Genomic DNA, 27,212 nt, shown 5'->3' with positions numbered 1-27,212 from the left:
TATCGAACATACAGAACTCACACGCAACCAAGCATTAACAAAAAGCAAGTGAAAACTTGGAAGAACGGGTTGGACTTTTCCCCGCCCTCGGTGTCACTCGAGGGTTGTGAGCAGCACGCCGTATCCTTGCGGAACCCAAAGAAGACTCCGGGGAGAGACAGGAGAGACTTCAGATCTATAAGGTACGCTCAGGTCTTTTGTTGCAGAATGAAAACAGATGTAGGTTAAGCTACTCGTGTGAGAAGCGAAAATCGTCTTTATTGGTTCCAAAACGTCAGTTGGTAAGAGTTCTTTAATTTGGGCTTGATCCTAAAAGCACGTCCCATTTTTTGCATACAACGAATGGTGTGAGTTGTAGAGTCCTGTGCACGGGATATTTAAGAGGTGCAATAAGTCGTTTGTTTATTGAACTGGACTGTAAACTTTGTTTTCATCTTTGAGTTTAGAGATTTCTAGATAGACCAGAAATATGTTTATAATAGTCAATCAGTTGAGTATAGGGAAGCACTGGGGCTTTCTTCTGGAGGAGCTGCAGGAGATGAAGAGGGAGTGAGTGTTGGCATCGAGATGCCGCGAGAGCTGATCTCGTATAGCTTTTTGGTGAGCGCGCTAGGCAGTAGAGAGTGAAGTGATTTTTCTGCTGTTGAAGGATGCGGAGCTAAAGGTTTTATGTTTGAATGACAAGACTCTTCCGGCCGGCACAATGGTTTTGACTGCGTTGACCCAGTTTAGCTGCAAGGTAAGACAGCATATTGCTCTTATCTACGCGTTCTGTCGTCATGTTATCTGGGCTATTCGAATAGCTATTCCCACAGACATGGCTTTATAGCCGTCATACATCATAAGACCGTTGACTATGCTGTAATTACTCATTTTTAAGAAATAGGGGGCTAGCCTCGTCCGGAAATGCACAATTTAAATATATCACTGTGTTGGGGCATGAGCTACATAGCCCACAGACTGATTTGCTGTTCCCGAGAGACAAGATAGAAAAAGAAAAGGAGAGCCGCACTCTAGGAGCTCAGATGCAATAATTGAATAACCTAATAATGTTTCGACAGACAAGCTGTCTTCATCAGGGTATAATGAGAGACAAGCTTCCTTGGTTACACCGCAGTTATCTTGTTCTCCCGCTGGTTGTTTACAAGATCCCCCTGTCTCAGTGTCTGTCCGCCTAGTCAACGTGCCTTTCCATCTCCTCTTCATTGGTGTTTCCCACCGATATCTCACTCGCTCGGTCCTGGAAACGTGATTAATTTGATTTGGCCTTGCACTAGCGATAAATCACACGCACCCCACATCCATCCATCAGTGCACTCATCCATGTAATGCGCGCGCGTGCACACACACACACACAATCGCTTATCACCCACAGCAAGCGAAATACAATATTGTTAGCAATATAAACAAGCCAGGGATTATTTCTTTGATATGCCTATAAATCTGGAAGCCAGGCCCTCTAATTGCCTATCAAGTCATCGCCCCTTCAGACACTTGATGATGCTTATGGCTTGTAGGGTACTGTGCTATCATCGTCAGACCGCCTATCAGCACTTGGCAGGACTGTAACATGTCAATGTAATCATATTGCTGTCCATAATACTGAATTAGATGGGCTGCTTCAAGCTTTCTGTCTTTGTAACGTTCTGTGCCGTGCATGGCTGTCAGTGTCACCCCAGTAATAGTCTACACAGACCTGTCGTTGCTGTACGCTACACAAGACCCACCTGTTTGCCCATTATAACTATATCACAATGCAGCTGGCCTGGACATAATTATGTTGATTTCCTCTTAAGTATTTCAGTGAGCATGGAAGACAGGAGTCGCACCGCCATGGTCTAGCTCTTGTTTCCACGACAACGACAGAGAGCGAGGTACTTTGATGCACAGCGAGAATACACTAATATCTACGCCGAGATGGCGAAAAAAAGCATACATGAAATATAAAAGATATAGCCTAGAGCAAATAAAAAATGTATGCACAGATGACGGATGTCCGCGAGCCTCTAATTTCCTGGTGATCCGCTCTCTCTCGATACGCGTGGCAGCAGAGAAACTGTTGCACAATCTGACGACGTAAACCATTCAATTTGCCGAAGACAATCGACAATAATCATAGGCTAGGCCTATAAGATTACAACGCTCCAAATCATACCCCCCATTCGTAATTTGTTTTCTCTAGGCTGCATAGGCTTTTGAATCTGTTTTTATTTTATTTTGTCCTAGCTATATATATTTTTTATTTTTATTTTTTTACAGATTGGCCTTCATTGCACTGCTCTGTGGACCGGGGATTAAAGCCTTTATAGAATCCTCGAGATTGCTATGAGACATGATCGCATAGGGATGCGGTTTTGACTTTGACTGATTGATTCATCTGTTGTTTTATGTCTTATATAATCAGGCTACATTAGGGCCTACAGGTTGTTTGTGTTGTGGGGAGACTACTGTGATTTTTTTTTTAAAGATCATAACCTGATCCATTTGTCAATCCAAATGCAAGTGAAAATCCTTGTTTACTTGGCAGGTATTAGACATGTAAATATTGGCATTTAGATCGACAGTGGTGCCGGTTGGTAGGCTATTTGTGTTTATTGGTTTGCTAATTCTCACCAACAAGACCTCAGCATCAAGTCATTCCGTCGTCATAGAAACAGGAAGTGAGGTGTGTGGGTCTCTCTGTGTGATCCATGGGGGTAACAGAGGGCGCAGTGCATGGCTCGTCTTCCCCACATCAATCTGTGTGTGTAAGGGGAGGAAATCAACACACATCAAAAGGGAGCCAGCGGCCACCGGCTCAAATGACAAACCAACGCCTTCCAAGCCCCTTCCATGAATCTAATTTACAAAACAGCACGTGCATCCATAACCCCTCTGAACAATACATTAATTAGCGAGCGAGCCATGGATTCCAAGATACAAAACACCCAGAGGCATTTGATCTTAATACATCCAATTAAATGGCAGATATTGAATCCTCCTGGCGCGAGCAACTTCAGCTGGTGAGTGATGAGGACAGTTATACTGGCCTCAATAGCAGAGATGGGTGCCGGCGACTAATCGAGCAAAGAGTTGTTATTTTCACATGCTGTAACAAGACACGGTTTTCTTGAGAGGAGAGCAAAAGAGAACTTACGTTTTGACAATATAGACCCAATCTGATTACCAGTAGAGACAGGTTTTTGTAATATACTACTAAATGGCACTTGCATAGTTGATTATCTAGTCACATTGCACTCAGCTCCACAAGCTATCAATTGAAAACAGCGATCACACAGTGCACTGCAGAGTAGAAGCTGTCCACGTGCTGAAACACCTGTAGGGCATTTCCGTGCTTCTGCTTTGCAACCTTGGTCCCTCCTTCAGAGATAAGTTTGACAAATAGAATGAACTACATTATTTATCGTTTTTGTATTGGAACAACTGATGGAAACTATTATCTAAGAGGGACCACCACTGTGCAAAGTAATGACGCAAGCGTTTATGAACAACACAATATCACACTCAATTCCTGCAAAAATGTACAAAAAGTATTTAATCAGATTTTTTTGCATTTTTTTTGCATTTTTTGTGTGAATAGACACATTTTTGTGCGACTTCATTCATAGGAAAATACATTTTTTTGTGGAGCCTACATTACACATTTTCTTTCATAATGCATTTTATACAAGGCTATGTCACATTTGATGAGGGTTGTCAAATTGGAGAAAAAATACGATTTTTCTTTTTTGTGTGTGGTATCGATTAAGTTATTTGATTGGGGAATGGGGATACATTTTTATGATGTGAAATTAGAATACACACACACACACACACACACACACACACACACACACACACACACACACACACACACACACACACACACACACACACACACACACACACACACACACACACACACACACACACACACACACACACACACCCTCACTTTGTTTGTACTCATGTTAAAGCCAACTTTTGACTTTTGTATGAATTACTTTTAATAAAATATTTTTTTCTAGTTGTCATGAATTTATAATCTTTAACTGGTTAAATGTTTATAGTTTGCATGTTTCAGTAATGATTAACATGGTTAAATAGTTGTAAATCTCTGCTTGATTCAGCTTTTGGTATATTTGGTATTTTTATACATATTCTGTATTTCCACTGAAAAAAGCAATAATCAACACACTACTGTAAATAAATGGACCCTACCTGTTATAAAATGGAAATTGCTATCCGTAAATGAATGGTGAGAAATGCTCAGTCTAAAGCCATTAGACTATGGGTTTCACAGCCCTATAATAATGATGCAAGTTATATCACTTTAATAGGGTTTATTTACAACCTATGGGGTATAACATGTTGGGCAAAGTGGTATAGGAGAGTCTGGCATATAACCCCCAACTTGAGTTCAGTGATCGCCAATGAGAATCCAGAGGGGCCTAGCTCCGTCCCTCATAACTGGGAAAGGCCTGTATTCTAGGCCGTAGAAAATCCCACATCCATCTCATTAGATCAGAACAGGATGGAGCAACAGTGATTGATATTACTGGTTTGCATCCTACAAAAAAGGATAGTTGTGTTTGCTGCATAACAGACCTACATTATTTGTCTACTATATTTGTCTATATGATGTGGATCATTGTCAGGTTATTTGACATATAAGTTTCAGTAACAAAAGAACCCCATGGTTGTAATAAGACTTTAAACAGGTAGTTTGTAAATGCGTATAATGTATTTGTTTTGGCTCCACACTGGTAAGTTAACCTATGTAAATTAGACAGTCACAGGGGATTTTCTTCTGAATAACTGGTCAGGGCATAGCACTTTCCATTCAGCTTCAGGCAACTTGGATGTAAGGCTTGATCACACCTGTAGTGACTACTTCTATCTGTCATACCCATTGTTGCTTATCCATAGTTGCTTATCCATTGTTCACTAGATATATCTATGTAATTAAACCCAACACAATGTTAAAAAACAGAGTGCTTTTCACGACTAGATCACATAACTAGACGTGAGCTGGACGTGATCCCAACACTGCCACCAGTGTAGCGGAAGAAAGTGAAAGCTGCAACCGGGACTCTAACCAGGGCTCATACTTGGCAAAGTGAGCTCTCACGGCCGTTGACATGAAAGCCCAGTAGGCCTCTGGGCAGAGGCAGTAGTCCTACAATTCTGGCATTTGCTTTGTTTCAATTTCCTCAGTATATCTGGACAGTCTGGACCCTCTATTTCTGAAACTATCCAGTTCTCTGCTGCCTGTGACTGGAACGAATTGCAAAAATCGCTGAAGTTGGAGACTTTTATCTCCCTCACCAACTTCAAACATCTGCTATCTGAGCAGCTAACCGATCGCTGCAGCTGTACATAGTCTTATCGGTAAATAGCCCACCCAATTTTACCTACCTCATCCCCATACTGTTTTTATTTATTTACTTTTCTGCTCTTTTGCACACCAATATCTCTACCTGTACATGACCATCTGATCATTTATCACTCCAGTGTTAATCTGCAAAATTGTAATTATTTGCCTACCTTCTCATGCCTTTTGCACACAATGTACAGTGCATTGCGAAAGTATTCGGCCCCCTTGAACTTTGCGACCTTTTGCCACATTTCAGGCATCAAACATAAAGATATAAAACTGTATTTTTTTGTGAAGAATCAACAACAAGTGGAACACAATCATGAAGTGGAACGACATTTATTGGATATTTCAAACTTTTTTAACAAATCAAAAACTGAAAAATTGGGCGTGCAAAATTATTCAGCCCCTTTACTTTCAGTGCAGCAAACTCTCTCCAGAAGTTCAGTGAGAATCTCTGAATGATCCAATGTTGACCTAAATGACTAATGATGATAAATACAATCCACCTGTGTGTAATCAAGTCTCCGTATAAATGCACCTGCACTGTGATAGTCTCAGAGGTCCGTTAAAAGCGCAGAGAGCATCATGAAGAACAAGGAACACACCAGGCAGGTCCGAGATACTGTTGTGAAGAAGTTTAAAGCCGGATTTGGATACAAAAAGATTTCCCAAGCTTTAAACATCCCAAGGAGCACTGTGCAAGCGATAATATTGAAATGGAAGGAGTATCAGACCACTGCAAATCCACCAAGACCTGCCTGTCCCTCTAAACTTTCAGCTCATACAAGGAGAAGACTGATCAGAGATGCAGCCAAGAGGCCCATGATCACTCTGGATGAACTGCAGAGATCTACAGCTGAGGTGGGAGACTCTGTCCATAGGACAACAATCAGTCGTATATTGCACAAATCTGGCCTTTATGGAAGAGTGGCAAGAAGAAAGCCATTTCTTAAAGATATCCAGAACAAGTGTCGTTTAAAGTTTGCCACAAGCCACCTTTGGAGACACACCAAACATGTGGAAGAAGGTGCTCTGGTCAGATGAAACCACAATTGAACTTTTTGGCAACAATGCAAAACGTTATGTTTGGCGTAAAAGCAACACAGCTCATCACCCTGAACACACCATACCCACTGTCAAACATGGTGGTGGCAGCATCATGGTTTGGGCCTGCTTTTCTTCAGCAGGGACAGGGAAGATGGTTAAAATTGATGGGAAGATGGATGGAGCCAAATACAGGACCATTTTGGAAGAAAACCTGATGGAGTCTGCAAAAGACCTGAGACTGGGACGGAGATTTGTCTTCAAACAAGACAATGATCCAAAACATAAAGCAAAATCTACAATGGAATGGTTCAAAAATAAACATATCCAGGTGTTAGAATGGCCAAGTCAAAGTCCAGACCTGAATCCAATCGAGAATCTGTGGAAAGAACTGAAAACTGCTGTTCACAAATGCTCTCCATCCAACCTCACTGAGCTCGAGCAAGGAGGAATGGGAAAAAATGTCAGTCTCTCGATGTGCAAAACTGATAGAGACATACCCCAAGCGACTTACAGCTGTAATCGCAGCAAAAGGTGGCGCTACAAAGTATTAATTTAAGGGGGCTGAATAATTTTGCACACCCAATTTTTCAGTTTTTGATTTGTTAAAAAAGTTTGAAATATCCAATAAATGTCGTTCCACTTCATGATTGTGTCCCACTTGTTGTTGATTCTTCACATAAAAATACAGTTTTATATCTTTATGTTTGAAGCCTGAAATGTGGCAAAAGGTCGCAAAGTTCAAGGGGGCCGAATACTTTCGCAAGGCACTGTATATAGACTCTTTTTTTTCTCTACTGTGTTATTGACTTGTTGATTGTTTACTCCATGTGTAACTCTGTTTTGTCTGTTCACACTGCTATGCTTTATCTTGGCCAGGTCACAGTTGCAAATGAGAACTTGTTCTCAACTAGCCTACCTGGTTAAATAAAGATGAAATAAAAATAAATAAATAAAAAATAAATATAACATGATTGACACAACCGTAATAATCATCATGAAACTGCCTTGGAAGTGCAATAAGTGTAAGCCAACATAATTCATTATTTTACATTAACCTGTTTAACTGCATTGATATCGATTAATTGATCATAATCCAGGCCTGTTGTAGGTTCACATACCATGCAGTTGCACCAAGGGAATTTAAACCAAACAGATTTTTTTCCCGCAGGTCTTCTGTTTCCCCATATTTATTATTAATACATTTTCCATCATGAAAATGTATCACTATTCCCAAATCAAATACCTTCATCGATACCACAAAAAAAAACGGATTTTTTTGGTCCAATCTGGTAACCCTCATAAAATCCGACATAGCATCAGTAACCCAAAGTATTAAGCGGGAACAGGCAAAGAAACCAACATTGGCATTAATACAAATAAGGCTACTATTATACCATAAGTATTTTGGTGTATTTTGACAACCTGGGTTGATTAACAATATTGGGCAGTTAACACGTTTGTTTTTTATATAAATAAATGTGAGACACAAAAAAGGCAGTGTTGAACACGATTGCCCAAAATGCATTGCTCCAATAACTTTAAAAAGATTGTTCCCAAAGTTTGCCCTCCCAAAAATGTTTTTTTTCCCTGTGAATTAAGTCGCACAAGAAATGTGTGTATTTTCTCACGAATTAATCCACACAAAAACGCACAAAATCTGCTGAAATACTTTTTGTACATATTTGCATGAATGAGTGTGAGATTGTGTACTATGAAACAACAAGGCCAATGCGGTCTATTTCTCTGGGGTGTTGTTCAATTAGGTTTTGTTCAGTGCCAATTCCAGCCTGAGGAAGGTGGCTGAAGGGATGGTGCCATATGAGCTCGCTCGAGCACGACGTGCACATAGTCTTTTTCCATTTGTGCCTATTGGTTAGTGCCTTGGCACTCATAATGGAGGGCGGTTGAAGTGCATGCAGCCAGGTGGAAAACAAAATGTGTATTTTCATAAAGACATGGCATATTATATTCTCTGGTTTATTTGATTAGCAGGGATGATAACTGGCCCCCTATACTCTGTCTTCCTTATAGCTTAGTCTGTGTTGAAAAAAATACAAACGACATAAGAGCATGACGTGGCATAACTGCAAAGTTGATGTGCACGACGAGAGCCCCCCTCGGATAGCCCCCCGTGATATCTCAATTCAAGGGTACCCTGTTTGCGTTACTATTCTAAATAGGTACTAACTGGGGTTAATAATCGGCCTTATCTAAGGGACACAACATTGAAATACCACGTATGGCCCGCTGAGCATTCTAAACGCTCCCTCTGGGTTAGTCCCTGCAGTGGCTCCTGAGTCCCTCTAGAGGCATGCTTGGCATGTTGATTTGCAGTTCACCTATGAGTTCTCTCCCTTTGACAGTGGCAGTCGACGGTCCTACGTTGCGCGTGGACTGGAGCGAAGCAAACTCAGTGTCTGACCTGGCGCTCTTCGGAAACACCCGGATCTGCTTGGCTCACAGACTCATTCTCCACGCGCCCCTAGGTACAGTGGACCACTGCGAGGTGCTGATTGTCACAGTTTGACACTTATTTTTGGCTCTGTCCACACATAGGGACGTGACACCTTCGAGTCCCCTGGACCTGCCGCCCAGCTACAGCTATCATACACTGTGCATTCAAGCGCGACCCTCTGTCACAAGAGATGTTTTCTCTGGAGGAATGCTTATTGATTAGGCCTATACTGTTTACTCAATAACGCGCTACATGAGGCGGAACATCATTGTTCATCGCTGTTATACTAGGTTCGTTTACATCAGGGGCACAACTTTCACTAGAGAAGCCTGAAATTGCATTTCTGTCCCCGCCAGTTTTATCATTGGAATGTGATTCAAAACGAGGCAACGGTGTGCTTTAGGACCACGTGGACGCCTCCGAGCGGTCTGGTTTATGTGTAGTTTATATTCTGTCTAATGCAATGGGACCGCCCATAATATACCGCAGGGGCACCCAGGTAATCAAAACGGACAGTAGCCTAGCTCTGAATTGAATTCTCTTCGAAGTCAATAGAAATTCGCGATGTGAAGCAAAACATTATTTTCTCAGCCTTTTTTGGTTTAATAATGACCTAATTAACTAAGCCGTCCAAGTCGTTAACGAGTGATACCGCTTTGGGTCCTCCATTTTGGTTTTCAGTAAATGTTCACCAGTTAGTTTTCTAATTATTATATGAAGTAATTCAAAGTAATTAGCAATTAATTTCTAATGCAGCTTTCAACTGGGAATCTCAATGGCACTGAGTGTAATGCCTTTTTTCCTTGGCCTAAATGCAATTAAACAGATCTACTTAGGAGAGTTGGACGGTAGGGTCGGCAGCGGTTCGGCCGCCAATGCTGCAGTCTCAATTACTGTGTAGGCTTCAGCACTTCTGACTGACTGGCTTTGTACAAATGGATGGTTAGCCGCAGTGTCACGTTGACATTGGGTTGGTTTGATTGAGCATGAACAGGTGATGCCCCCTATCCATTTGTTCTTTTCGAAGTAGCTCTCTGTAACGATTTATTTGTATTTATTAAGGATACCCATTAGCAGCTACTGTTCCTGGGGGTCCAGCAACATTAAGGCAATTATATACAATTTAAAATATTATCACAATACTTTTAACAGCACCTTACGTGTGTTCCCTCAGGCCACTACTCTACTATCACATATCTACAATATAAAATCCATTTATGAATATTATATTATTTATTGACCGCCACAATTAATTAGGCAATACCTAAACAATTTCAGGTATAGGCCTATCTAGAGGTGGAAACAATTATGCAATGAACCTGCTCACAGATTCTATATGCCTATCTCATTTAGTCCATGCTATCTCTCTCTATTGACAGTCTTATGCAGGCTATAGAGAAGTAAATAGAATTTAGCAGGTTGCTGGAATAATTCACTCAAAGCTAATGATGAATCCGTCTCATCTCATTGTATCGATCAGCGCGCACCATCTGGAGGTCGCAATGAGCCAGCGCGTGGCTGCAGTAACGAGGAGATTATTAGCACCGCCAAAATATTCCTCCCTCTCCTCTCTTCTCTCTACACCGCTCTATTGAATATCTCGGCGATGGAATAGAACGGTCAGGGCCATTATGATTGTTTGCCGCTTGGTGACCCTACAGGCACTGTCGCAGAGCCGTGCCAGCGTGCCCATTGCTATACAGAAGCTCCGCTGGTGCACGCGTGCCGGCTCGTCCTCTCTCCACGTTCAACAAGCAATATAGATGTCGAATCTGTTTGTAGACAGTGTCGCCTCTGAAACATATAGAACGCATTTGAGGCGTTAGTCTTCCAGAGGAACATATGAATGTATAGCTAAATTGAGACGAGGAGTAAAAACCACCCGTGGCCATCCGTGTGCATGTGACGTCATCTATGAATCACAGATCCACGTTTCCTGCGAGAAATTACTCCTTGGTGATCGGTTCCTATAGCAATGCTCCTTTAGTGGAAAGTTCAGCAACCGTTTTCGAAGTACACAGGCATAGGGTCGCGAGGAGGCGAGCTCGGCACATACACGCAGTACACACACACAGCGTGGTATGTTAGAGAAGAGGGACTACTATTTCTATGGAAAAGCTGCTCGTCTGCGAGAAAACAAGAGGCGTTGTCACGGATGAAGGAACACTGTTATTATTAGACTACATGTCACTGATGCCAATAGCTTTGTAGCTATGGAAGCCTATTCTTGCGTGTATGTGTGCATGTAGCCAGTGTGCGCGCGTACGTTTGTTTTTGTGATATCAGCGTATTCAGTTCAAAGGAACTATACTAGAGCTGTCAAGTGTTAAAGCCTGTAGTAGGGCATTGCTGTGTCTCCCTGTCGCTATATGCACGTCATTCTGGCACCTGTTTGGCAACCCATTGGGCCATCCTAGTTTATTTTGGCAGATTGAACTTGAATATAATATTTTCTCAATTTAATTATTCGTAAAATAAGGGCAGTAGTTGTAAATAAATTCCAGTTCGACAGCGAGACCTCGTATGAAACACTTGGCATTGCGTCTGTGTAACAAGTATAACTTTAGACCGTCCCCTCGCCGGGCGCGAACCAGGGACCCTCTGCACTCATCAACAGTCACCCTCGAAGCATCGTTACCCATCGCTCCACAAAAGCCGCGACCCTTGCAGAGCAAGAGGAACCACTACTTCAAGGTCTCAGAACAAGAGACTTCACCGATTGAAACGCTATTTAGCGCGCACCACCGCTAACGAGCTAGCCGTTTCACATCCGTTACATCTGCAGTTTTGGAGAAGATCGGGAGTTCAATACACCGAGCAGATACGCGGAATGCCAATTACGCAATTAATATATAGCCTACTGCCGGTGCTGCTGATGTTTTCGTTTAATTTTCTGAGTTGAGAATGCTTCATCGTCCTGTCGTCACTATAGAGAGTTTATGGTAAAGGAATGGTTGTACAGAAACGACAGTGGATGTCACAAGTGAGTCTCGGATTTTAAACTGAGTAATGGAAACCTCGGCACCTTGCTTTCTGTTCACTAGACTGTGCCATATTAGCCCATGGTTTGTCAGTAAAACACCCGGCATGTCCTCGTTATTTTACAAAATGGATATGTGTGTGTTTCCGTGCATGTGGAAGCACAAGAGTGCCATGATCTTCACCCGTCTGTGTGGGGATGAATGCCGCGGATGCCTTCGCCATTCCGAGCTCTCAGCTCGCGTTCAGTAGGGGAGAGTGGGTGAAGAGGTAGGAGGGGTGACGGTGGTGTAAAGTGCAGTGGCGCCTGGGGTCATGTGAAACTCGAAGGCATAACATATCTCCCAGATTTTCTTCAGTGATGCGGGAGCTCGGGTCTCTTTGCGGCGCAAGAGGATTTTCACGTCTCTCAGTAGTGGTTGACATAATCGCCAGCGCGGGAACATCTGAGCCCGCAGAGCCCCTGTCTCCGGGCTGTTTCAAAACGTTTCAGTATTGAGAGCGCAAACGTAGATTGACGTGGGATCAGCTAACTGTCTACATTATAGACACGTGGACGAAACTAGGCTATAAAAAGCAATGCTGAATAAAAGCGCGTGTCAACATCAGATACAATGTTTGCGGTGTGACTTTACAGGATGGGCAGACCAGACCAGGGGAGTAGAGTAGAGAGGATTGACAGACCAGACCAGGGGAGTAGAGTAGAGAGGATTGACAGACCAGACCAGGGGAGTAGAGTAGAGAGGATAGACCAGACCAGGATTGACAGACCAGACCAGGGGAGTAGAGTAGAGAGGATTGACAGACCAGACCAGGGGAGTAGAGTAGAGAGGATTGACAGACCAGGGGAGTAGAGTAGAGAGGATTGACAGACCAGACCAGGGAGTAGAGTAGAGAGGATTGACAGACCAGACCAGGGGAGTAGAGTAGAGAGGATTGACAGACCAGACCAGGGGAGTAGAGTAGAGAGGATTGACAGACCAGACCAGGGGAGTAGAGTAGAGAGGATTGACAGACCAGACCAGGGGAGTAGAGTAGAGAGGATTGACAGACCAGACCAGGGGAGTAGAGTAGAGACAGACCAGACCAGGGGAGTAGAGTAGGATTGACAGACCAGACCAGGGAGTAGAGGAGAGAGGATTGACCAGACCAGGGGAGTAGAGTACCAGACCAGACCAGGGGAGTAGAGTAGAGAGGATTGACAGACCAGACCAGGGGAGTAGAGTAGAGAGGATTGACAGACCAGACCAGAGGGAGTAGAGACCAGGGAGTAGAGGAGATTGACAGACCAGACCAGGGGAGTTGACAGACCAGAGAGGATGGATAGACCAGGAGTAGAGTAGAGAGGATTGACAGACCAGACCAGGGAGTAGAGTAGAGACCAGACCAGGGGGAGTAGAGTAGACCAGGGAGTAGACCAGGGGAGTAGAGAGGATTGACAGACCAGACCAGGGGTAGTAGAGTAGAGAGGATTGACAGACCAGACCAGGGGTAGAGTAGAGTTGAGAGGATTGACAGACCAGACCAGGGAGTAGAGTAGAGAGGATTGACAGACCAGACCAGGGAGTAGAGTAGAGAGGATTGACAGACCAGACCAGGGGTAGAGTAGAGGATGACCAGACCAGGGAGTAGAGTAGAGAGGATTGACAGACCAGACCAGGGTAGAGTAGGACAGACCAGACCAGGGGAGTAGACCAGACCAGGGGAGTAGAGTAGAGAGGATTGACAGACCAGACCAGGGGAGTAGAGTAGAGAGGATTGACAGACCAGACCAGGGAGTAGAGTAGAGAGGATTGACAGACCAGACCAGGGGAGTAGAGACCAGACCAGGGGTAGAGTAGAGAGGATGGACAGACCAGACCAGGGAGTAGAGTAGAGAGGATTGACAGACCAGACCAGGGAGTAGAGTAGAGAGGATTGACAGACCAGACCAGGGAGGAGTTGACAGACCAGACCAGGGGAGTAGAGTAGAGAGGATTGACAGACCAGACCAGGGAGTAGAGTACCAGATTGACCAGACCAGACCAGGGGAGTAGAGTAGAGAGGATTGACAGACCAGACCAGGGGAGTAGAGTAGAGAGGATTGACAGACCAGACCAGGGGAGTAGAGTAGAGAGGATTGACAGACCAGACCAGGGGAGTAGAGTAGAGAGGATTGACAGACCAGACCAGGGGAGTAGAGTAGAGTAGACCAGACCAGGGGATAGAGTGAGAGGATTGACAGACCAGACCAGGGAGTAGAGTAGAGAGGATTGACAGACCAGACCAGGGGAGTAGAGTAGAGAGGATTGACAGACCAGACCAGGGGAGTAGAGAGGATTGACAGACCAGACCAGGGGAGTAGAGAGAGGATGGATAGACCAGACCAGGGGAGTTGACAGACCAGACCAGGGGAGTAGAGGAGAGGGATTGACAGACCAGACCAGGGGAGTAGAGTAGAGAGGATAGAGAGGATTGACAGACCAGACCAGGGGAGTAGAGTAGAGAGGATTGACAGACCAGACCAGGGAGTAGAGTAGAGAGGATTGACAGACCAGACCAGAGTTGAGAGAGGATTGACAGACCAGACCAGGGGAGTAGAGTAGAGAGGATTGACAGACCAGACCAGGGGAGTAGAGTAGAGAGACCAGACCAGACCAGGGGAGTTGACAGACCAGACCAGGGGAGTAGAGTAGAGAGGATTGACAGACCAGACCAGGGGAGTAGAGTAGAGAGGATTGACAGACCAGACCAGAGTAGAGTAGAGAGGATTGAGACCAGGGGAGTAGAGTAGAGAGGATTGACAGACCAGACCAGGGGAGTAGAGTAGAGAGGATTGACAGACCAGACCAGGGGTAGTAGAGTAGAGAGGATTGACAGACCAGACCAGGGAGTAGAGTAGAGAGGATTGACAGACCAGACCAGGGAGTAGAGTAGAGAGGATTGACAGACCAGACCAGGGAGTAGAGTAGAGAGGATTGACAGACCAGACCAGGGGTAGTAGAGAGGATAGACCAGACCAGGATTGACAGACCAGACCAGGGGAGTAGAGTAGAGAGTAGAGGATGGATAGACCAGACCAGGGAGGGGAGTAGAGTGACAGACCAGACCAGGGGAGTAGAGTAGAGAGGATTGACAGACCAGACCAGGGGAGTAGAGACCCAGACCAGGGGAGTAGAGTAGAGAGGATTGACAGACCAGACCAGGGGAGTAGAGTAGAGAGGATTGACAGACCAGACCAGGGGAGTAGAGTAGAGAGACCAGATTGACAGACCAGACCAGGGGAGGAGTAGAGAGGATAGAGTAGAGAGGATTGACAGACCAGACCAGGGAGTAGAGTAGAGAGGATTGACAGACCAGACCAGGGGAGTAGAGTAGAGAGGATTGACAGACCAGACCAGGGGAGTAGAGTAGAGAGGATTGACAGACCAGACCAGGGGAGTAGAGTAGAGAGGATTGACAGACCAGACCAGGGGAGTAGAGTAGAGAGGATTGACAGACCAGACCAGGGGAGTAGAGTAGAGAGGATTGACAGACCAGACCAGGGGAGTAGAGTAGAGAGGATTGACAGACCAGACCAAGGGAGTAGAGGAGAGGATGGATAGACCAGACCAAGGGAGGAGGGTAGAGAGGAGGGGGGTTGTTCTGTAGTTTCATCATAATATTCTTTCAATGGCCCTTCATATCATTAGTGCAGTGTGTGTGTGTGTGTGTGTGTGTACATTTAAGACATTTACATTACATGTGTGTAAAAACAATGAAAACAGGCGTTTTCTCTATCTTGAAAACATGAGTGCTCTTTTAGATCCGGTTGAAAGGATTTCTTGGTAGTCATAGCATGTACAGTACATATGTATGATAGCCTCCACTGCTTGCCATCCATCATTAATGTAGTGTATGAGGCATCCTTTAATAATGGTTGTTTTTTCCTTCACAGGTAAATGTTGAAGACACCGTTGAAATGTTACCAAAATCGAGAAGAGCACTTACCATTCAAGAGATTGCGGCATTAGCCAGATCTTCATTACATGGTAAATACGAGCATTGCGCACAAACACAGTGTCTATTGTCTATTGATATACATTAAGAATCAGCAGTAATGCTTTCCGTAACTTTTAAATACTCAGCTTTCCAGAATACACAGAAATATTGACAGAATACTACAATCCTTTACCCATAAGGTAGTCAGTGGTGTCAGGGTCCACAGCGTCAAAGTCAGTCCTGTTCCACACGTAACGAGCCACCTGTCAGACACACACACACACACACACACACACACACACACACACACACACACACACACACACACACACACACACACACACACACACACACACACACACACACACACACACACACACACACACACACACACACACACACACACACTCTCTCTTTACACTTTACATGTATGTGACACTTACCCACTAATCTTTGACCTCTAGGCATTTCCCAGGCGATGAAGGACCATGTGACACGGCCCACAGGCATGGCCCAGGGCAGGGTGGCCCACCTGATAGAGTGGAAGGGCTGGTGTAAGCCCACTGACACCCCCGCAGCTCTGGAGTCTGACTTCAACAACTACTCTGACCTCACCGAGGGAGAACAGGAGGCCCGCTTCGCTGCAGGTCAGTAGCCCTACCCAGTTTATCATTACAATCATTTAGTTTTACTTTAACAGGTAAGTTGACTGAGAATGTTTTTTGCAGCAATGACTTGAGGTATTAAAATGTTGTGCAATGCTCCTCTTTCTCTCAGTTTTTTTTGTCCCCTTCTTTCTATGCCACTATTTTTTCCTCTGTTCCTGTCTGCCTCCCTCCCTGCAGTGCAGCCTCTCAAGGTTAATTTGCACAGTAAGGTTCTGCTCCTGGCTAGTGCCGGCGTGACTGAGCACTTTTCTCTGTGCCCCTCGTCTCCTCTAATTTTTATTTTATTTTTTCTCCTCTCCTCTCCTCTCCTCTCCTCTCCTCTCCTCTCCTCTCCTCTCCTCTCCTCTCCTCTCCTCTCCTCTCCTCTCCTCTCCTCTCCTCTCCTCTCCTCTCCTCTCCTCTCCTTTCCAAACCTAATATGCCCCTTTACACACATACAGGCATGCAAACACTTCTACCCCCTTCTGATTCCACCATCACATCCAGCTAACCCCAGGGTTATTTCAATTGTCCTTCACTTCCTCTTTACATCATCATCATGTGCCTGTCCACTCTGTCAGAACTCCAAAGTCCTGACATCTCTGGCTCCTTTTGAACTTTAGCTGGGCTTGGGTGACTTTACAGTGAATGTATTGTACTGTATATGGGAGAGTGTAAATGTGTGACTGTTTTGTAGAAGTGATATGTTTTCAATTATGGGAGAGAACACAAGGGTAAATGTGTCGGAAGGTTTTTGACTATGTATGCACTGTATATGGTATGTATTTGTGTGTGTGTGTTTGCTGGCTCTCATGATAGATTAAGTCCGCTGAATGGGAGTTACAGTGGTGGTTCTGTCCATGTGGGGTTGTCCTATTGATGTACCATCTCTCTCTCTCTCTCTCTCCCTCTCTCCCTCCCTCCCTCTCCCTCTCTCTCCCTCCCTCTCCCTCCCTCCCTCCCTCCCTCCCTCCCTCCCTCCCTCCCTCCCTCCCTCCCTCCCTCCCTCCCTCCCTCCCTCCCTCCCTCCCCCTCCCCCCTCCCTCCCTCCCTCCCTCCCACTTTAGACTATATGATCTCTGTGTGAACCAACACATGAATACAGAACACATGACAGCAGAGAACAGCGGAGAGGCAAATAGAGAGAAATGAGATGAGAGGGATTGGGAAAGAAAGAGAGAGCAAGAGGAACACGTGTGGCTGAGGGAGAGAGATGATAAATAAAAGAGAAGAGAGGAATGAGAAAAGAGAGGGATTGGATGGAATACAAAAGAGAGGAGAGTAATGAGGAAAGGAATGCCATTGGAGCAGGGGAGAGAAAGAGATTGGCTAGCTCGTGACAGTGATTGGAGGTGATTGGTCAGTTTGTCTCTCCGGAACACTGGTTCTGAAACATCAGCAGATTTTTCACCTTGTCGGCACGAAGATTCAAACTAGCGACCATTCGGTTACGGGCCCAACGCTCTAAACACTAGGCTGCCTGCCACCCTGCTGGGCTACCTGCCACCCAACTTGGCTACCTGCCACACCCCGCTTGGCTACCTGCCACCCAGCTTGGCTACCTGCCACCCAGCTTGGCTACCTGCCACCCAGCTTGGCTACCTGCCACCCCGCTGGGCTACCTGCCACCCAGCTTGGCTACCTACCACCCAGCTGGGCTACCTGCCACCCAACTTGGCTACCTGCCACCCAACTTGGCTACCTGTCACACCCCGCTGGGCTACCTGCCACCCAGCTTGGCTACCTGCTACCCTTTTCTCCCCAATTTTGTGGTATCCAATTGGTATTTTCAGTCTTGTCTCATCGCTGCAACTTCCGTACGGAAGCGAAGGTCGAGAGCTGTGCGTCCTCCGAAACACAACCCAACCAAGCCACACTACTTCTTGACACACCAAGCCACACCAATGTGTCAGAGGAAACACCGTACACCTGGCGACTGTGTCAGCGTTCACTGCACCCGGCCCACCACAGGAGTTGCTAGTGCGCGATGGGACAAGGGCATCCCTGCTGGCCAAACCCTCCCTTAACCCGGACGACGCTGGGCCAGTGGTGCGCCACCCCATGGGTCTCCTGGTCGCGGACGGCTGCGGAATCTCTAGTGGCACAACTAGCACTGCGACGCAGTGCTTTAGACTACTGCGCTACTCGGGAGGCCAGACCCCTTGACTTTTTCTACATTTGATTATATTACAGCCTTATTACAGGCTGGGCCATTCAAGAACAACCAAAGACTTGTCCCGAAGCCACTCCTGCGTTGTTTTGGCTGCGTGCTTAGGGTCGTTGTCCTGTTGGAAGGTGAACCTTCGCTCCAGTCTGTGGTCCTGAGTGCACTGGAGCAGGTTTTCATCATGATCTCTCTGTACTTTGCTCCGTTCATCTTTCCCTCGATATTGACTTGTCTCCCAGTCGCTGCCACTGACAAACATCCCCACAGCATGACGCTGCCACCACCATGCTTCACCGTAGGGATGGTGCCAGGTTTCCTCCAGATGTGACACTTGGCATTCAGGCCAAAGAGTTCAATCTTGGTTTCATCAGACCAGAGAATCTTGTTTCTCATGGCCAGAGTCCTTTGGGTGCCTTTTGGCAAACTCCAAGTGGGCTGTCATGTGCCTTTTACTGAGGAGTGGCTTCCGTCTGGCCACTCTACCACAAAGGCCTGATTGGTGGTGTGCTAAAGAGGCTGTTGTTTTTATGGAATGTTTTCCCATCTCCATTTAGGAACTCTGGAGTTCTGTCAGAATGACCATTGGTTTCTTGGTCACCTCCCTGACCAAGGCCCTTCTCCCCCGATTGCTCAGTTCAGCTGGGTGGGCCAGCACTAGGAAGAGTCTTGGTGGTTCCAAACTTCTTCCATTTAACTTCTTCCATTCAATGCAGAATTGTTTTGGTACCTTTCCCCAGATCTGTGCCTCGACACAATCCTGTTTCGGTGCTCTATGGACAATCCTTGTTTTTTTCTCTGACATGCACTGTCAACTGTGGGACCTTATATAGACAGGTGTATGCCTTTCTATATAATGTCCAATCAATTGAATTTACCACAATTTACAAACATCTCAAGGATGATCAATAGAAACAGGATGCACCTGAGTTCAATTTCGAGGCTCATAGCATAGGGTCTGAATAAGGTATCTGTTTTATTTGTAATAAATTTGCAAAAATGTCTAAAAACCTGTTCTCTCCTTGTTATTATGTGGTATTGTGTGTAGATTAATGTGGAAAAAATGTGTTCAAATCAATTTTAGAATAAGGCTGTAATGTAACAAAATGTGTAAAAAGTCAAAGGATCTGAATACTTTCCGAATGCACTGTACCTGTGATTTGTGTGTGTGAATTATCTGCAGTGTTTGCATATATACCCAGGTGACATGTTTGTATGTTTGTATGATCTACGACCACTCCGGTTTAGAACCTTGCTGTGATGTCATTCTATCCCTGTACTCTGTCTTCCACAGAAAATACCTGTCAATCAAAAAGTATATGCCTGCGTCATCATGGGCACCCAGGGACAGGGCTCGATGTCTGACCTGTGTGTGAATGTGTGTGTTTGCACGTGTGTGTATTGAATTTTTGTTAAAATTAAGTCTAACCTGTATGTGAGTGTATGTGTGTGTGTATTCAATGTTGGTGAATATGATGTCTAACAAATGTGTGTTTCAGGTGTGGCGGAGCAGTTTGCCATAGCGGAGGCTAAGCTGAGAGCCTGGTCGTCTGTGGATGGAGATGACTCTAATGACGACTCGTATGATGAGGACTTCATTCCCGCCAACGAGCCCACAACACAAAGCACGGGTACTGTACACACACACACACACACACACACACACACACACACACACACACACACACACACACACACACACACACACACACACACACACACACACACACACACACACACACACACACACACACACTCTCTAAATATCATAATCAGATCACCTCCAATACGATACCAACTTTTTAAACTTTCAAATTTGAGCCAATACTACCCTATTACAACTGGAGTATCACTGAAGAATACATGGTCCTCCCTTCTAATACCTTCATTTGTTCCTACCCCCTACTCCAGATCTTGCACATCCTTTCTCCCCATCCCCCCACCTCCCTGTCTCCTCTAACTGTGTGGTGATGAATCTATCTGAAACTCTGATTGTCCCAGTGCCCTACTTTCATTCTCTCACAAAAAAATGTTGTTCCCCGGCGCAATTTGATATCCCACATGCAAGTTTAATTTGATTCCTTTGCTGCAGACAAGGGGGTGTGGGGGGGGGGGGGGTTGAGTTTGTTGGTTGTGTGAATGGACTATACATTTAGTGTGTGTGTGTTTGTGAATGTTTGTGTGTACTATTGTGGGGATGCCAATGCTTTTATGCTGATTGCTTACTCCACTGCACCAAATATGACTGCTTTGGTTTACTTGATAATGTAATTTATTTTTATTTAGTATTACGTATTTTATTCCGTAACGCTATATGGGTGAGAAGTTGCCCCAAAGGCACAGATCTAGGATCAGCTTGCATCCTATAACCTCCACCCTTTCCAGATATAGCCTGATAAGTCAGTTTGACTACTTAACGTGTCTGCTGTCATTCCATAACAATACATTGCTCTCTCATCAGTAGGGCTCCTAGTTTTTCCTGACCACGTGACCTGACCTCATCAGGCATGGTAGGACAATAGGCAGGGTCATTCAGTACACTCACTGTCTCTCTTCTCCACCTCTCTCCCCCTCTCTGAACCCCCCCAGAGGTGCCCCCCTACCTGAGGGACCTTCTTCACAGTCAGGTGTGTCAGCACCTGGGTCTGCGGGGGCCGTGCTGCGAGGGAGCAGGTAGAGGAGACAGGCCCTCACCCACTTCCACAGACACCATCTGCTCCAGCCTCTGCAGCCTGGACGAGCAACACCCCTTACTGCGAGATCTCACCCATCACTGCGGCAACAACTATGGTAACGCCGCCGAGCTGGCTGCCAAGATCCTCTCGGCCCTGCAAGGGGGAGAGGAGCTGCTGTTGGCCCGTCTCCAGAGGGTGGAGCAGGGGGTTAGAGGGGGAGGGGACTTCAACAGCCTGGGGGGTGGGAGGGGCCGGCCAGGGGGGGAGGAATCACCCTGCTACTCTGTGACCTACTCCGAGACCTATCTGTCACCCGGGGAGGACGACGATACGCCCTGCAAAGACTACGAGGGCACCGTGTGCCAGGGAGAAGGAGATGGCGAGGTGTACCCACCTGACTATGCCACCCACAGGAAGGTCTCAGACGTAGCCTCCTCCGGGGTGGTGTCTCTGGACGAGGATGAAGAGGAGGAAAAGGAGGAGGAGGGGAGGGAGAGAGAGCAGGGAAATCAATGTCATTGATTTTTGTTTCATCCATTGTTTCTCTGTCCATCTCTCCGTCCCTCACATGGCCTCTGATATGTTAAGCCTGTCCATCTCTCCGTCCCTCACATGGCCTCTGATATGTTAAGCCTGTCCATCTCTCCGTCCCTCACATGGCCTCTGATATGTTAAGCCTGTCCATCTCTCCGTCCCTCACATGGCCTCTGATATGTTAAGCCTGTCCATCTCTCCGTCCCTCACATGGCCTCTGATATGTTAAGCCTGTCCATCTCTCCGTCCCTCACATGGCCTCTGATATGTTAAGCCTGTCCATCTCTCCGTCCCTCACATGGCCTCTGACATGTTTAAACCTGTCTGCATGTTTTTTTTCCATGACTTGAACTCTTACTGCTGTGTAACCCCTCTGTCCTGGCCTTATGGCATCATGTCGATCCCCTACCCGCCTGCCCCCTGACCATTTGATATGTATCAATATATTTTTGTCTTGAGGCGTCCAAACAATCTTTTCTATCAATGTGAAGCAGGACAGCTGGACTGGCTGTCACAGCCTTCAATAAGAAGCCCAACAATTGGTCTGTGGTTTCAGTAAGAAGCCCATGGATTGGCCAGTGGGGTTCAGTGCTCCACCCACATACCACAAGAAAGCGAGAGACTGCTAAAAACTAAAAAAGACAGAAAAAGACTGAATCTTAAAACTATGAAATATCTTTGCATGTGTTTGCAAGTGCTGAACTGAACTTGTGTGCTGACCTGGTCTTGAGCACGTCGGTTTGCAGTTTGGGCTGTTCTGTATAACCCCACCCTTCCCCCGTCACCACCCAGATACAATGTATCCCATTGGTGGACAGGTTCCACTGCATCCTGAAACCTGAAACCCCTCCTCTCTTTTGCAAGAGATGTAAGCCGTGTTCCTCTGCCCAGGCGTTGCTGACGCGTGTCAGATCTTCCTAAATCTGGATAGTTATTTTACGTATCAGCTAACCACATCATATGCTACACCAATCTGGTGTCTGACGGCATAGTCGATGATGTGGCACACAACCATTGGATGATGCATGCAACGTCTGAACAGGGGAGCACGACCCCTAGCATCCTTCTGGGCATGGCTTGCTGAGTATGCCAAACTACCGTATGTAACCTGTCACCAACAGTTATGAGCAAATGCTGGAATGTCTTAAAAGTGACAGGAAATATGTATTTGATATGCTTTTATTGTACTAGTTTTCTATCATTCAACATGTTGTTGTTATTATAATTATTCTGAATATCATTATGACTAACTGTCATAATGACATACTATAGCTACCGGATTCTGTTTTTGGTTCTATGGTTTCCTATATGGAAGGCCACTGGTCTAGGCCTTCAAAGACAAAAACACAAATAGAATGTTCCAGAAGTGACCATTTGGTGAAAGAGATGTTGTTTGGTGGAGAAATTGTTGTTCAAATACAGAAAGCTAGTTTTCAGTGAGGTGTTGAGTTGCATTGGAGATTTTCTATATTTTTGTATGCATTGTTTTTGCTTTAATCTTTGCCTATGCGGCGTGCCAGTGTATGTGTTTTTTGCACGAAGCTAACGTGGCTGTAGATTTCTCCTTTCTTTGTTATCACTGTGTGATATAGTATACTGGGAAAAAAATACAAATGTGAACAAAAACTGTTTTATTTTACTTGGAAAGGGGATACTGTGTTACAGTTTGTTATTGACATGATCCTCAATGGAAATGTTTTCTTGTCTTTGTAATTATATCGGACTTCTTTCTTTCCTGTCATAGCTGCTCCTAAAGCAAAATTCCACATTTATTTCCATTCTTTTTCAGACGATGTCAGGAAAAGGGCATTTTTTGTAAATAAATCTAAATCATTCCATTGCCATGGTGATCTGAGGAACCTTAAATTGGTTCGATCAGAGTGACTGTCACTCATACAACTCAGGAAGTCCCACTGGTTCAGAGCGCCAGTATATCCCAGCCCTACACAACAAGCCACTGCTCACTCATCCTCTATCTCAGCGAACTACTGTGTGTGTGTGTGTGCGTGTAAGGAAATGTATTCCCGATTAAAGCACAGAATTAGTGCTCACCTCACCTCTTCAGCTCTCACTGATTGTTCAGGAAAGCCTCTGTATGTGTGTGTGTGTGTGTGTGTGCGCGTGTAAGGAAATGTATTCCCGATTAAAGCACAGAATTAGTGCTCACCTCACCTCTTCAGCTCTCACTGATTGTTCAGGAAAGCCTCTGTATGTGTGTGTGTGTGTGTGTGTGTGTGTGTGTGTGTGTGTGTGTGTGGTAAAATAATACACAGTCATCAAGCTTGCATTTGTGTGTCTGCTCCAAAAACCCCTAATGCAGCGATTCCCTTTAAACAGTGTTTTCGTGTAGCAGTGTTCTGACTGGAGGTAAAAGGCTCGGCCTACATGGAGCTTTTGGAAAGGACATCAGACCAATTACCGATCTCGCTTTTTGGAAACTAAAACTGTTTTTTGTTGTTGACTTTCTGCCATTAGGACAGAGAGATGTTTAAAAGTAGAGGAGGCGTCTTACATTTTAGCACCATGATTTGAAACAAAACAAACTGAATTATTTGATAATGACACCTCTAACAACTAGTGGACTGAACGAGTCTGAGACACAAATTAAACTCAGGGGGAACCATTACGCCTGTGCATTAATTTATAACCTTTGACCTCCTGTGTTCTGATTGGCCATACGGTCAGGTCAGTTCCATTCATTCTGTCCAATGACAAACGTTAACCCACCACTGAGCCAGAGCTATAGATCCACTTGACATCCACAACATGCTGACATTTACATTATGGTTCTACACAGAACAATTCACAGTATGTAGAAAGACACTACAGCAGCTAGGTGGTTTTTCTAGAATGCGTCTGGTAATGCTGTCTATTCTAATGCAGTGTTCTGTGCATCCATTTATCATGGTCGACGAGATTGTTTGGAGTACGAGTTTCTCAGCAACTCAATTAACTTAATGGAACAGTGAGCAGAGCACTGTTTGTCTACCTGCCTCAATTACAGCTGTACAAAGTTGCTCGTATGGTAGTGGGCCTCCTCTTTGACAAGGTCAAGGGTTAAAAGTTAAACTAGACTTGTGGAAGGTTAGATCCTGGTGTTTAGAGGATTGGAGGGTTTGAGTATTATCTCGTTGAAGGGACACTGCGTCACTGTCCTTTCACTGACATTACAGAGAGGGGATGTTTGCGGCCCGACAAGGTTGTGATTTTGTCCTGATGCAGTGACGTGTGTTGCATTGTTTACTGTCCCCCAAGTCTGGCTGCATGGCGCACTCACTGAAAGTGCCCCCCTGGTGGTGTGTGACGGGCACCTTGGTTCCGGGCATCTCGTTCACACACAGCTGTCACACATACTCTCCCTCTCTGTCTCAGTCTGTCTCATTTCTCATCCCCTTCTCCTTTCTGTCTCTGTCCCTTTGTCTCCTGCATCTCCTGTCTCCTACTTTCACCATTTCAGTCTGTTTCCCTCTCTTTCTATCTCTCCTTCCTTCCTTCCTTCCTTCCTTCCTTCCTTCCTTCCTTCCTTCCTTCCTTCCTTCCTTCCTTCCTTCCTTCCTTCCTTCCTTCCTTCCTTCCTCCCCTGTCCTTATCCACAGGAGCCATTTCTTATGTAACTGGGGGACAGCAGGGCTGAGTGCTACCTTTGTCGACAGGCAATTAGCCAGCGATGATGAAAAACAACTGATGGACACGTAGAGCAATAGGAGATGTCTCCTTTATTTTATCCTCTCCTGCCATGTGTCTCTATCTTTGCTGTCTCTCCTTCCCCCTCTGACCTAATTTGAGTATTTTGAGGTTAACTGCCCCAAAAAGCTGCTAGTGGTTGCTATAAGAGGCGGGTGATGTAATGGGGTGGCGCCACTGTCCTGTGACTGGATCAATGTCCTATGATTTATACTGCGCCAACCAATGGAAATTAGTTTCTCTATCCTAGTGCGGACAAGATGGATTTGAAATCGAGGCATGTCCTGTGTGTGTTTGTAGAGAGAGAGAGAGGCCACATGTTCTATGTGTGGCCTGTTGCTCCAGGCCAGCACTGACATTGGGCACTTATCACAGCAAGAGTGTCTCACTACCGCTCCAGATTCTCTGTGTGTGGTTGTGCGTGTGTGTGACGTTCTGTGTGTGTGTGTGTAATAGAAACAGCCGGGAAAGGGGCGTTAGAAAAAAAGACATCAAAACCTCTGACAGACGGTGGCAGTGGAGAGTGGGAGGAGTGGATATGCACTGTAGAATATGGATATTCAACCTGCAGTGGTCCCATCGCCCGAGCCTAGCTTCCTCTTGGAGCTTGAGAGAGTCACTGCCTCAGCACCCCACACCCATAAGGTGAACATCTAGACACTACAGGTTTTCTGTTGAACGTCTAGACACTACAGGCTTTCTGTTGAACATCTAGACACTACAGGCTTTCTGTTGAACATCTAGACACTACAGGCTTTCTGTTGAACATCTAGACACTACAGGCTTTCTGTTGAACATCTAGACACTACAGGCTTTCTGTTGAACATCTAGACACTACAGGCTTTCTGTTGAACATCTAGACACTACAGGCCCTGCATACAGAACTAGGAGGCAACAGCAGACTGCTGTAAACTGTCTCATTGGAGAGCTATAGTGTAATCTTCACAGATTAGAGAGTAAAGCTGGGAGAGGAGAATTGGGCTGTGTTTAACCCACATTAGCCTCTACCGCCACAGCAGTGCTTAATTAAAACTACCCACAATTCCCTATGTGCTGGGCGGTGAGGTGACACCAAGGTAATGTCGTGGATCTGGTGCACACACAAACACACATCTAAACACACACACATGCATCTAAAAACACACATACACAGACACACATGTATACACACTTGTATACACACAGACTCTGCTGTAATTCCCTTGTCTGAATGCAACAACTTTATATGTGAAAAGATGCAATATACCAAGAGCACTCAGTCTCCCACTGTTCGCCAGAAGCAAGATAACCATGAATCAAAGCCTACAACTATAAGAACCAGAGTACCATGTCACTTCATCCTGTTGCCCCTCTTACTGGTATCTGTGAATCTTCCTCACACACACACACACACACACACACACACACACACACACACACACACACACACACACACACACACACACACACACACACACACACACACACACACACACACACACACACACACACACACACACACACACCTCTAATCCCTCAGAGATCTTTTATCAACATTCTCTCATTTCTTTTGGTTAATTTCCTCTCATTCTTTTGGTTGAATGTACTACTTTGAATATTGCCACTTGATTTAAAAAATGAACTGGACTGGCTTTTGTTTGCTGCACCTGGCATAATTTGAAGTTCTTAATAAATTATCCTTAATGTTCTTTGCAAAAAAAAAATGAAA

General features: G+C 45.3%; 1 protein-coding gene across 2 annotated transcripts; it reads left to right on the top strand.

Annotated features, from left to right (window-relative positions):
* Positions 1 to 27,191, top strand: fam131ab (family with sequence similarity 131 member Ab). 2 transcript variants are annotated; one of them, XM_064985186.1, is made up of 5 exons: positions 1 to 182; positions 15,757 to 15,850; positions 16,265 to 16,447; positions 20,111 to 20,242; positions 21,201 to 27,191. In XM_064985186.1, the coding sequence occupies exons 2-5, from the start codon at positions 15,781 to 15,783 to the stop codon at positions 21,806 to 21,808; spliced, it is 993 nt and encodes a 330-aa protein (XP_064841258.1). In that variant the 5' UTR covers positions 1 to 182; positions 15,757 to 15,780; the 3' UTR covers positions 21,809 to 27,191. The 2 variants fall into 2 exon arrangements, with proteins under 2 accessions (XP_064841258.1, XP_064841257.1); XM_064985185.1 differs by lacking the exon at positions 1 to 182 and adding an exon at positions 611 to 739.
* The last annotated feature ends 21 nt before the right edge of the window (positions 27,192 to 27,212 follow it).

Source organism: Oncorhynchus masou, chromosome 13, assembly GCF_036934945.1.
Source record: "Oncorhynchus masou masou isolate Uvic2021 chromosome 13, UVic_Omas_1.1, whole genome shotgun sequence".
NCBI classification, from domain to species: domain Eukaryota; kingdom Metazoa; phylum Chordata; class Actinopteri; order Salmoniformes; family Salmonidae; genus Oncorhynchus; species Oncorhynchus masou.
The sequence above is the reverse complement of the archived record's forward strand: the minus strand, read 5'-3'. Positions and strand labels throughout refer to the sequence as shown.

Excerpts from the sequence above, each read along its gene's own strand:
- fam131ab (XM_064985185.1), top strand. The coding sequence starts at position 704 with ATGGTTTTGACTGCGTTGACCCAGTTTAGCTGCAAG. Across the intron at positions 16,448-20,110 it reads GGAGGCCCGCTTCGCTGCAG|GTGTGGCGGAGCAGTTTGCC; the intron begins GTCAGTAGCCCT and ends TGTGTGTTTCAG. Across the intron at positions 20,243-21,200 it reads GCCCACAACACAAAGCACGG|AGGTGCCCCCCTACCTGAGG; the intron begins GTACTGTACACA and ends GAACCCCCCCAG.